Source organism: Monodon monoceros, unplaced genomic scaffold, assembly GCF_005190385.1.
Source record: "Monodon monoceros isolate NGI ecotype Baffin Bay Population unplaced genomic scaffold, NGI_Narwhal_1 Super_Scaffold_12, whole genome shotgun sequence".
NCBI classification, from domain to species: Eukaryota; Metazoa; Chordata; class Mammalia; order Artiodactyla; family Monodontidae; genus Monodon; species Monodon monoceros.
The window spans coordinates 162021509-162033149 of NW_021703768.1; the positions used below are offsets into that span (position 1 = coordinate 162021509).

Below are 11641 nucleotides of genomic sequence, written 5' to 3' on the forward strand. Positions count from 1 at the left end.
AGCTAATAACTATAACTAATAATATTTAGGGAAATTAAAAAATATCATTAGTGTCGTAATTCATTAATCCAGTTCCGTGTTCAGGCATTTACTGAAATTACTGAGGTCTATGAGATGGATATTAACATCATCCCCATCCCAGCAGAGGAGTCCCACAAGGTTACATTGTTTTTCTTTGTCCAAGCCACTCTTCTAAGCCGTGACAGAAACTGATGACAAATCCAAATCCGTTTACCTACTCTGTCCTCCATTAGGCTCAGCATGGACCTGACACAAAGAAGGACTCCAAGAACCATATGATGAAAGAAAGAATGAATGAGGGAATAAATGGGACCTGAAATGTGAATAGGAACAGACGTAGCCTGGTTGCAGCCGGGGGAGGAGTGTTCTTGAACACTACACAGACATGTCATGGCCTCCACAGATATGCTGATGGGGGACTCTTTTTCAGATGAACCATGAACAGGAAATGAGTCTCCCAGTAAGGAGCAGTATTTCCTGTATTCTTGAGAGTACAGGTGGGAGAGAGAGAGAGAGAGAGAGAGAGAGAGAGAGAGAGAGAGAGAGAGAGAGAGAGAGGTCAGTGAGTCAGTGTGGAGGGAGCATCTGCTCCAAGCAGGCTGCAGAGACTCACAAAGCGACTGGAATTATTGTTGCGCACAGTCTTGGCATTGCCAAAGGCTTCCAGCAGTGGGTTTGATTGCAGGATGATGTCCTTCACATGCTGGGGAAAGAAGCAGGTGGGGTGGGAAGAGGTCAGACTGACAGGGGGTGTGGGAGCTCAGGGTGGGGGGGATGAAATACCGTGCAGAGTGGGGAAGACTCAGCCCTTCTTTCTGTTTCGCCTTACCTGGACCTTCTCGCCTCCGCCCGACACCTTGGAGATGTAGCCCATGATGTATTTAGCTGCCACCGTCTTCCCAGCTCCACTCTCTCCACTGGGGATGGGTGAGGGAAGGAGTTATGAGTGACCAGGGGTGGGGGAATCGCTCTTTCAACTGTCTGATCAATCATTCATCCATTCACTGAATGAATGGCACCTACTGTTACCAGGCAGTAGTCCAGGCACTGGGGATACAATAGTGAACAAGGCAGATCCAAGTGTCTGTCTTCCTGACATTTAGATGGGACACATGGGCGATAACAGAATGAATACATAAAATATATCATGGGTCAGATGGTGACAAGAAAAGTAAAGCAGGGCCAGAGGTGGAGAGGGGCAACAAGGCTCTGTTTGGATCAGGAGTTCCAAGTACCCCTCCCTGGGGTGATGATGCTGTTTTAGCGGGACCCGGGCATGAGGGTCTGGGACCCCCACTCCGTACCTGATGATGACACACTGGTTCTCACAGTCAATGAGCATGTTCCGGTACATGTTGTCTGTGAGGGCATAGATGTGCGGGGGATTCTCGTACTGGGCCTGGCGGGGGAGGTCTGGGCTCAGCCTAGGGCTAGGGCCCCGGGGGTCCTGGGGCTGTGCCTCCCACCCAGCCCCAGCCTCACCGCGCCCTGGTAGAGGTCGATCTCACGGTCAGTGAAGTAGGGCATCTGCTTGAAGGGGTTTACAGAGATGAGCACGGAGCCGATGTAGGTCTGGTTGGGGGAGGGTTAAGGGCCATGCAGTGTCCCGGCAGGCTTTGTCCTTCAAATGCACCCTGGGTCTCTTAGGAAAAAACTGATCTGGATCCAGAATGGGGAGAATAGAATATGCTGTGGCTGAGCTACCCCTGGGGCAGAGGGAGCAGTGAGGGCCAGGGCCACCCCCAACTGGGGCCCTGCTGTCACTCCGCTGTCCCCTGTCCTAACACCCAGCGCTCTTACTGCCCATCCCCCCACCCCATTCCTGTGCTCAGTTATGGGTGTCCCTTCCATGCTTCAGTCCCTCTGCCATCCTTCTCTGCTCTCATCCGCACACCATCTCTCCATCCACTGGTCAGTCATCCTCCTGTCCCTCTGTCTTTCGTCTGCCCACCCCGCCCGCGGCCCAGGGTACAAAGATGTAGTCGTCCATGAAGCGCTTGCGGAGGTTGCCCACGATGGCGTCCTCGGTGATCTGGGGCAGCAACACCATGTCGTCCACACCACTCTGCTTCACGTTGTGGCTCTGCCAGTGGAAACGCTCCTTGCTGCCCTGGGGGTGGGGGCCGCGGGGTGGCGGTGAGCCGCTGCAGGGGGCGTGGCGGGGGATGGTGCCTCAGCACCCGCTCCTGGCTCACCTCCATCAGCAGCTTCTGATGCTGTCCCCTTCCCCACCGCCTCCCTTCCTTCTTCTGCATCTCCGGGACACCAGGAGAGGGAGGCAAGGTCTAGTCCCAAAGGAGGAGGCCAGACAGAATGACAGCTCGGATACATCCCTCAACCCTCTCTTTTGGTCCCGCCATGCCTCCACTTAGTATCCCGTTGCCATAGAGGAGACAGTGATGCCTGGCCCAGCAGGGCAGAGTGTGCTTGGGACTCTGGTGGCTGTGGGAGGAGAGGAGGGTATCAGAGAAGGCTTGATGGCGGAGTCCCCACCCTGCTTCTCACGTCCCCAGCCCCGCTCTCCCTGCCTTGGCCCAGGCTGAGTCCCTGACTTCTCCGTGGCATTTGACCCGCTGCCACCCCTTCCACCTGGAGATGGACTCCTTCCTCCCATTCCCATCCTCCTCCCTCGGGGTCATCCTAGCCCATCCCTCTGAGATTCTCTCAGCCGCCATGTGTCTGTGATCTCTGCCTCTGTGCCTGGCTGGGACTCTGGTCCTCAGCTCGCACAGCCTTCCCACCACCCCTGCCGTGGGCTTCTCCATCCTCAGAGAGTCAGCTCCTGCACCTTCCCAGGCTCCCACTTTGCCTTCTCATTTCCTCCCTCAGCTTTTCATCAGATGACACCTTCCTTAGGCCCCAACGAGGAGACTCAGACACAGGCGCTCCTCAAAACCCTTCCTCCAGGAAGCCTGCCAGGAATGCTCTCTCCTTTCAGCCCAAATGAACTCATCCAGTGCCTAAAACACTCAAGCACACTGGCTCTCTCAGGCCCCCTCTGCCTCCGTTCAATATACCCCTGTCATGGAGGAGTCCAGCACACAGAGTGATGGTGGCTTGGAGCTCTCCTGTCTGGTGAACTCATGCTCAGACAAGATGTCCCTCCTCTGGGAAGCCCCTTACCCGCCCCAGACCTGGAGCTCCTGGAGGGCAGGGATTGGGACTGAGTCCTTGCTAGTCCCAGCAGGGAGGACCTATCGAACAAACAAGGGACAAGGGCAAAGAAAGAAACCCAGCTTCAGAGGAAAAACCCCCAAGAGCAAAGATGCTGGGAACCAAAGTCAACTCTTCAAAGATGACCAGGGTTTGCCAGGCAGATTCTGGGGAATGGAGATGGTGCGCTGGGCCCATCTGGGAAGGAATTCAGGCAGGGATCGAGCAGGAGGGTCAGCATGGGCAACTGTAGGGCAGAGGTGGATGAGAAGCCAGTCTCACCTGGGGGCACTGGGGAGCCACAGAAAGTTCCTGAGCAGGGGAGGTGCTTGCTCAAATTCTGGACATGCTGACAACCCTGGGGGCATTCGTGGAAGAATACCCACAGACACTAAATGAGCCCAGTCTTTGGTGTGGAGTAGATCTGGGTTCTAATCCTGGCTGTGTGACCTAACAGTGCACAGAGCTTCAGTAGCCTCATCTGGAAAATGTGAGCAGCAGCCTCACTTCCCAGGGTTAATGTGAGGGATTAACTGCTTTGGGGAAAAAAGTGGGGTAGGAGGATGATCCCCGGGCAGGGGGACACTTGACAGAATTAACATTCACCAAGCATCTACAACATGCCTGTTGCTGGAGGCAGATGTCACCAGTATTACTGGCAATCCTCACAGCAGTTCAGTGTGGTGTAGGCTAGGAGGGAGACTGGGACTTGAGAAGTATTTGACCCTTGACCAAGGATGAAGCTAAACTGTTTCCAAGGATGTGGGATTCGAATCTGGGTCCATCTGACAGCAAAGGCCAGGTTCTTGCACCCACGCTCATGAGTGGCTGCAACCCAAGGGGTGTTTGGGGTGGGATGTGAAAGCCGAGAAAGTTTTTTTTTTTTTTTTTTTTTTTTTGCGGTACACGGGCCTCTCACTGTTGTGGCCTCTCCCGTTGCGGAGCACAGGCTCCGGACGCGCAGGCTCAGCGGCCATGGCTCACGGGCCCAGCCGCTCTGCGGCATGTGGGATCTTCCCGGACCGGGGCACGAGCCCGTGTCCCCTGCATCGGCAGGTGGACTCTCAACCACTGCGCCACCAGGGAAGCCCCGAGAAAGGTTTTGATCAAGAGCAGGGAGAAAGGGTTCACCAGGCAGAGTGAACTGCCTGGGCAAATGTGCAGAGGTGTGACCGAAGCAGGAAGAGAATTCAGAGGAGGGGGGTGGGCAGGGCTCAAACCCCTGAGACTGCTTCCAGCCTGAATATTGACAGTGAGGTTTTCATATGACAAATACCATCTCATTTCTCTGTCTATGGCTTCCCATCATTGCCACCTCCATGCATCCACTCTACAAAGAATTCCTGAGCACCTACTTTGTGCCAGTAACTTAGGACTTTGGGAGGAACTCTTTCAGTTCCTCACCGTGTTGCCTCTAAGCCTTTGCACAGGCTGAGCCCTCTGCCCAGAACACCCTTCCTGCCTGGCTAATGCCAACCCATGCCTTAAGCCTTGGCTCAGGTGACGCCTCCTCCGAGAAGACCTCCCTGACTCCAGTACAGGTCAGGTGCTCCCTCGGAACCCCCCAGCCCCCAGGCATCCCTCACCATAGCCCCATCCACGTTCTGGACGTCATGCAGAGTAGCTGGGCTGTACTGATCCTGGGGGCACTTTAAGAATTGTAGGGGACTTCCCTGGTGGTCCAGCGGTTAGGACTCCACGCTCCCACTGCATGGGGCACGGGTTCAATCCCTGGTTGGGGAACTAAGATCCCTCATGCTGCAAGGCGCGGACGAAGCAAAAAGCAAAAAGAATCGTGGGAGCATATTTGGTTGTTCCAGGGATGGGGACATGGCTGGCATTTAAGGGGGCCATAGGTCCCCTTAAATTTGCACATGTACCTAATTACACTATTTTACAAATACATAATCGTCCTGCCCTCAGCTCCCCACCCCAACCCAGCAGAAGTTCATGTAAGTGACAAACCCGTTTATAATCATTGGAACCGAGAACCAAAACCTATTTTATGTATGAACAGAAAACCTATGTATTTTTTGCATGGTTGATACCCACTGCATTTTACAGGAAAGTGGCTGTTGCGTAGCAAGGGAGGATTTAGTTCTGTTCAGATTTCACTAAGAAATGTCCAGCGTTCGGAAGCTCATGCTGCTAGTGAGGTTAACGTGTCCTGCTTGTGGCGGGGGGGCTGTCTCGCTCACTGAGACACACCTGTGTCCAGGTGTGAGCACCTGGCCACTCCAGTGGACGTTCTTGGGCCACTGGCCTGAGCACTTTCATCTTTCCATGCACATTTTATTCTAAATAACTTTCTCCTCGCCTTGCAGGGGGCCACATTAAATGTTTTCGGAAGATGGAAGTCTGTGTGTTTCACTATTCCATTTCAGCATTTCAAGGGCAACTGCCAGGATGCTTGTTATAAGAAGGGGATGCTGGATGTGATGCTCTGAGAACCCCAGGATGCAGTGGGAAGGGTGGGGTGGTGGGAAGACAAGGTTGTGAGAGCAGGAGGACAGAGGTGTTGGCAAGTGTGCCCAGGGCAGAGGCTGAGGTTGGAGGAAGCCAGGACCTGGGGAGGCCTGGAGGTGACAGGGGCTGGTTGGGAGAAGCAGGGAACTGTTGACCGGACCCCCAGCTGCTGAAGAACTTCCACGCTCACTGGAGACTCAGAGGGACCCCATGGAGAGCGTTGTTGACCTCAGGGTCAGAAGTTGGATCTAGAGGTCAGGGAGAGGGGACTGCTTTTGGGGAAGAGGGAAAGAGACTTCGGGGAGAGGAGGGGTCAGGGGAGTTTATTTCCTGTTTTCAAGATGGGGAGGCTCTCCAGTGTGTTGGTGAGAAGAACCCATGGAATTCGAAATTCAGGGGTGAAGTGGTATCATTCACGGACCTGGTGGGGTTGCTCTTTCCCTGAGTTGGTGTGGGGAGGTTGGGTAGGGGTGTGTAGGGGGAACTGGAAGTGGATTCTCTCTCTGGACACCTCAAGGGGTGGGGCTTGGGTGGTAACCATGGTAACCGAGAACAATACATAACAATAGTTCACACCCCACTGGCACTTATTCTGTGCCAGACTCTGGTTTAAGCTTTTTTCAGTGAATTACCTCACTGCATCCTCTGGGCACATGCCAAGGTCAGTACTCTAATTAGGTCCATTTTGTGGAAGAGAAAACTATGGCCCAGAGAGGTTAGGTGTCCTCTGCAAGGTCACACAGCAGGAAGGGAAGCCGGGTCTATGTCGGGGCTGGGGGGTGGCCGGGGTTGGTTCTTCAGGTCATATGAGGACAAGGAGAAGACAAGATTGGTCCTGTCCACGGTTTCCCCTTTGGGGTCACCCCAGTCCCCATGCTCTTGGGACCCTCAGGCTCACCTGAGACTCAAGACCACTTCCTTTCTCTGAGGTCAGAAGCCCCGAGGCTGGCTGTGTCTGGCTGGCTCTCCTGACCCCGAGGACTTGGTTCCTCTTCCTGTCCCTTCCTCCTTCCCCCACCCAGCTGAGTGGGCCTCTGCCTCTAGTGGTCCCTGTTATCTCTCCCTCTGTGTCCCGCCCCAGGCACCCGGGACCCCCAGATCCATCCTAGCTCTATGTGATCACAAAAACCACGGGGTTGTTTGTGGCAGAGGGAGAGGTTTTCCTCAAGAGGGTACAGTGTGAGGGAGGAGAGTCAACAATTTTGGCAAGGGATGGATTGGGTGTGAGGCCTGGCTTAACAGTCGGCTCTGTTGACCCCAGGGAGGCCACTTCATTTCTCCAAGCCTCAGTTGCTCCATCTGTAAAATGGATTCCATAATAAATCTCCTCTGTGGGTTTGCTAGGGGAAGTAAATGAGCCAGTGCTGAGAAAAGATGCACTGGGGTGCCTCAGGAAATGGCAGCCGGTGGCCCCAAGAGCATTTAATAGAAGTGATCAGTGGCTTGACAGGATAGAGGAGCTGGTCGATGTAGACTCGTTGAATGAAGTATCATTGGGATGAGACTGCCCCCTGCCCTGTGTCATGGGTGTCCATCTCTCTGTGACCCCCAGGTCTCCAACCGTCAAGTTGAAGCTGTTTGTTCCTTCCTTGGAGGGTGAGGGTACCACAAAGAGGTTGTGGTCATAGTTGACCACAAGCCAAGGATGACTCAACTGGCTGGGGTTCTTGTGAAAGATAGTCAGGGGTCAGAGGTGGCTGGGATGGGACTGGGGATGTAGATTCTAACTTCAGCTCTTCAGAGAGGCTCCCCGCAACCCACGGCAGAGGGTAGGGAGGGGTGGAGCTTCCCTGGTGCCAAAGGAGGGAGGGCCAAGGTGATGGCTCCTGTAGGGCTGGGGCATTGGGGCCCTCTAGTGAACACACTTCCTGAGCCCCTACTGTGCATGGAAGTGGGTGGGGACCAGGCCTAGACTCTGCCCTTGAGTAGTTCAGAAGCGAGTTGCCCAGAGGAGACAGTGATCCTAATCAGACGGTGCTAAGGAGAGCTGAGGCAATCAGAGAAGGCTTCCTGCAGGAGGCGGGCTTTGCAACATGAATGTCCCAGACCATGTCAGTGGTGGCAGCAGGAGCCATGGGCCAGGAAGGCCTTGGGTGTGTGTGGGACACCAGGATCCTAGTTTCTTTGGAATAGAGAGTCCAGGTCCAAATGAGGCAGGGGTGGGCAGCCTGGAGAGTATGGGGGTCAGCCCACACCCCCAGGTGGCCTCTTACCTGGCAGGAGGAGGAGGAGGAGGAGGAGGAGGAGGTTGTAGTTCAAGGTGGCTGTTAAAAGTGTGACCCCTGGGGATCACTCAGTTGAAATCCTCTGCTATTTTGGGTTGTACGGCAGCTCGCCTAACCTCTCTGCCTCTGTTTTCTCATCGGGCAAATGGGAATATTGAGGGCCATGGACCTCACGGGGCAGTTGTGCAGATTCAACAAGGCCAAGCTTGTCAAGAAGAAACACTAGCTTCCCTCCATCGCTAGCAGCAGCAGCAGCGGTAGCCTTAAGCTGGCCGATCCCACAGGCACGGGGCACGGGGTCAGGAGGAAGGGCTGGATGAGGGTTTTGCAATTTGCCCTAACTGCTCTGGCCTCCCTGCTCCTGGGTGGTGATGAGCAAAGCCCCAGACTGGAGAAAACAACGAAACAGCCACTTCCTTCCTCGCCGGGGTCCTGTGCACTGTGGCTGCCAGCCAGCAGAGAGGCAGAGGCGAAGCTGCTCTCCACCCCTGGCCACGCCCTGGCCCCCCGGTGTGCCACTGGAGCCTCGGTCCTACTCAGTGGCGTTCTGGGGCTACACCCTGTGTCTCCATACCATGCAAACAACATTCTCATCTCTAAAGGTTCTCAGGTCTCCCCCTCCCTTGGGAGGGGTGTCTCAGTTTTCTTTTGGCCTAAACAGAGGCCGTTCTCCAACATGTGGGGACCCTTGTCCTTCTAGAGTCTTTCTTCCTAACTCTCTCTTGACCTCCCAGCCTTTTCCGTCCATCCCCATGGCCGCCGCCCCTCGGTCAAGCAGCGCATCACTGGTCTCCCTGCTTTATTTCTGTACTTTCAGAACAACCACGATTACCCTCAGGTCACCACCATTATCAACCGAGGGCAACAGATTGCTGCCTTTACCTGCCCCCCAACCAAAGCCAAACAGAAACTGCTGACAACCTCGATGCCAGCACCACCAGCTAACATCAGACAGAGAAACACTGACGGATTCCACCACCTGTTTCCCTGTCATCACTCACCACCATTACCACTTATTATCACCAGCACCAACAACCCACAATAACCAACCACCATTGACAATAACAACCGCGATCGCAATACTAGCCATCAACAACCACACATGACCCATTAAAGCAGCAGTCAACCATACCCCTTTCCAAAACCAGTGATGCACCACCACTAGTCCCAAGACCGTCACCCAAAATCAGCAATGAACAACCAACAGCAAACAAACATTATCGTGACCAGCTAACTTCAAATGATGACCAACTGCCATCGTTCCACAGATCAACCCTCCAGCTGAAAACAACCAACCACCAACCACCAACATTCAACACTCGCTGGCACCAAAAACAACCATTACTATCACCAGCCCACCCACAAGAACCGTGGTCACCGCCAACTTGGGACAACTGACAGCGATGACCACCATCACAACCAATGGCACCAACAACCCAACTCCTCTACAGTAACCAAGAATGAGGCACATCCATCCACCACCACCGCTAACCCCCACCATGAATGAGCGTCACCCACAGCGGCAGTTACCGTGTATTGAGCACATATTATGTGCTCTTTAAAGCACTTTACGAACATTGTTTCACTGAATCTTTCGACACTCTTCCTGGCACCCATTACACCTCCAGGAAGATGTCAGCACCCCTAGACAGAGATATTGGCCTCATGGATGGATTCCACTTTTTTTTTTTTTTCCTCTGTGGTCCTCTTGCATGAGTTTCTCCCTTCCCAGACACGGTTGGCCAAGCAAATCATTGACTAAGCATTTCACACAGCTTCCTCAAGAGGGGCTGCTTTTCTCTCAAGTAGCAAATCATTTCCTGTGTTCTTTTGATCAAGGAGTCTACCTGGGTTGGCTCTGTCTGGGAAGAGTTTCCACCCCAAGCCCAGAGCTCTAGCTGGTGGTTTGCTTGTGAATTAATCAAAGGGGTCCTTGGACAGTGACGCCCAATTTATCACTGACTTTCTGAAATAAGACGTTATCTCTCAGGCTAAGGCAATCCTTGCCTCCATCTTGTTTAGCTTCTGCCGCAACTGCCAGAAACACTACAGTTGTCACCACCAGCTCTGTGACTGTCCCAGCCACCCACCCTCATTAACAGAATGACAAAAAATGAAAGCTGAAGTGGTTTGCAGAGGCACGGAGTCATGGAGTGACATAGCCAGCCCAGGCTCCCTCTTGATGTGTGTGACATGATGCTACTGCATCTAGACCCAGGACCATGACAGTCTCCCCAACCCTGTCACCACAGTCATCATCAGACCTCAGTCTCCCCAGGTGGCAATGCTTCTGGCTGCAGTGTTTTTCCCTGCCACCCTCCCGGAGAAGGGTACCGGTGGTGGTACGGACATGCTGCATCTCACCAACTCCTGCTTCTGTGATTGCTACAGCCAGACCACCCCGTCGCCCACAGCAGCATGCTGTCACGCCACCATCACTGCAACCCACCGCCCATTTGACCCATCTGACACAGCTTCCCCTCCCAGCTGTGGACGCAGAGGGGCTGAACCCCAAACCCTCTGAACGTTCCAGTGGAGAGATTACCCCAGACACCTTCCACATCTTGACAAACTTCCAAATATGACATATGTGGGAACTGAGACTCACAGAGGGGAAGTGACTTGCCCAAGGCCACACAGGAAGGTGAGGCACCAAACCCGGCTGGGAACTGGGTTCCCTAAGCCCCAGGAAAGGGATCTGTCCCTGTCCCTGCAGGCACTGTGTGATCCCTTAGGACCACCTTCTGTCCTCCGGTTACTGCTCCGTCCTTTGGTGCCCCATCCTCATTCTGGCATCCTGTCCACCAGCCGATGGGAGTTTGGTCCCCTGTGAGGGATGCTGGCAGCACCTGAGCTGCACAGAGGGACCCCAAAGGGTCTGCTGTGCCCATTCTCATCATCCCACTTTCTGATGGTGGCCTCTAGGTGCCTCCACCTGGCTGGTGCCGCCACCCCTGCACTTGAGGGCCCACCCTGAAGGACTTACCATGGTGGGGGCTGGTGTCTGGGTCCCTGGGGGATGTCTGAATGGGTCGTGGCAGGGATGCAGGCTCAGGGGGCTCCAGGGGGCGGCTTGGGCATGGCCCTGTTCCTGCTGCTTCAGCGGACTCCCAGACCTAGTTCCTCTTATGACAGCCACCTTCTCACTTCCTTTGGCGGGAGGGGCCGCGACTAGAGGGGAGGGAAGCTGGGCCTGGGGGGCGGGGAGAGAGCCCAGGCAGGGCCGAGGGAGCTGGTTGTTTGGGGCTCTGAGCCTGAAGGGAGAGGTTAAGGATGGATGACAGCCGCTGTCAGACCCCAGAAAGCCGCTTCTCCAACTCCTCTGGGACGCGGCTGCAGCAAACTGCACTGCAGGTCAGCTGGCTGCAGGACTGACTGCTCCTTCCTGGGCTTCGAAACCACTTCAGATGTATGTCTCCTCTGGGCATCCCCGAGCAAACTCCCACCTCCAGAGCCGCTTCGGCTGGTCCTTCCTCCAGAAGGGACCTCGGGAGCCAGGTGTGTCTGTGTCAAGGGGAGGGCAGCGGGAGTGGGGGGTACCAAGAACTGAGAGCACCTGGAAGGTCCCAGACTTCGGATGTCACACCTGGAATTAATGACCCCCAGCTCTGTTACTTCCGGATCTCCCCATTTTGTCATCGTAGAACGGCGGCACCTGGCACACGTGGGATCCAAGTGTCGGCCCATCTCCGGATCTTTGGGAGACCAGCAGGAAATGGCAGTTCCTAGAGGCTGTCATCTGATACACATCGAGGAGATGGCGGGGGCAGAAGCCG

General features: G+C 54.7%; 1 protein-coding gene across 2 annotated transcripts in view; it reads right to left on the minus strand.

Annotated features, from left to right (window-relative positions):
• Positions 1–11127, minus strand: part of MYO1F (myosin IF) — a 32226-nt gene extending 21099 nt beyond the window's left edge. Inside the window, exons 1-7 of one of the 2 annotated variants that reach the window (XM_029219133.1) lie at positions 10852–10992; positions 2217–2463; positions 1994–2131; positions 1504–1593; positions 1326–1420; positions 851–938; positions 635–724 (exon numbers count right to left, since the gene is read on the minus strand). In XM_029219133.1, the coding sequence (XP_029074966.1) occupies positions 635–724; positions 851–938; positions 1326–1420; positions 1504–1593; positions 1994–2131; positions 2217–2276 (561 nt within the window). In that variant the 5' untranslated portion in view covers positions 2277–2463; positions 10852–10992. Of the gene's footprint in view, positions 1–634; positions 725–850; positions 939–1325; positions 1421–1503; positions 1594–1993; positions 2132–2216; positions 2464–10851 lie in introns of both variants that reach the window. The other variant, XM_029219134.1, reaches the window with a different exon arrangement.
• Between the last annotated feature and the right edge of the window lie 514 nt (positions 11128–11641).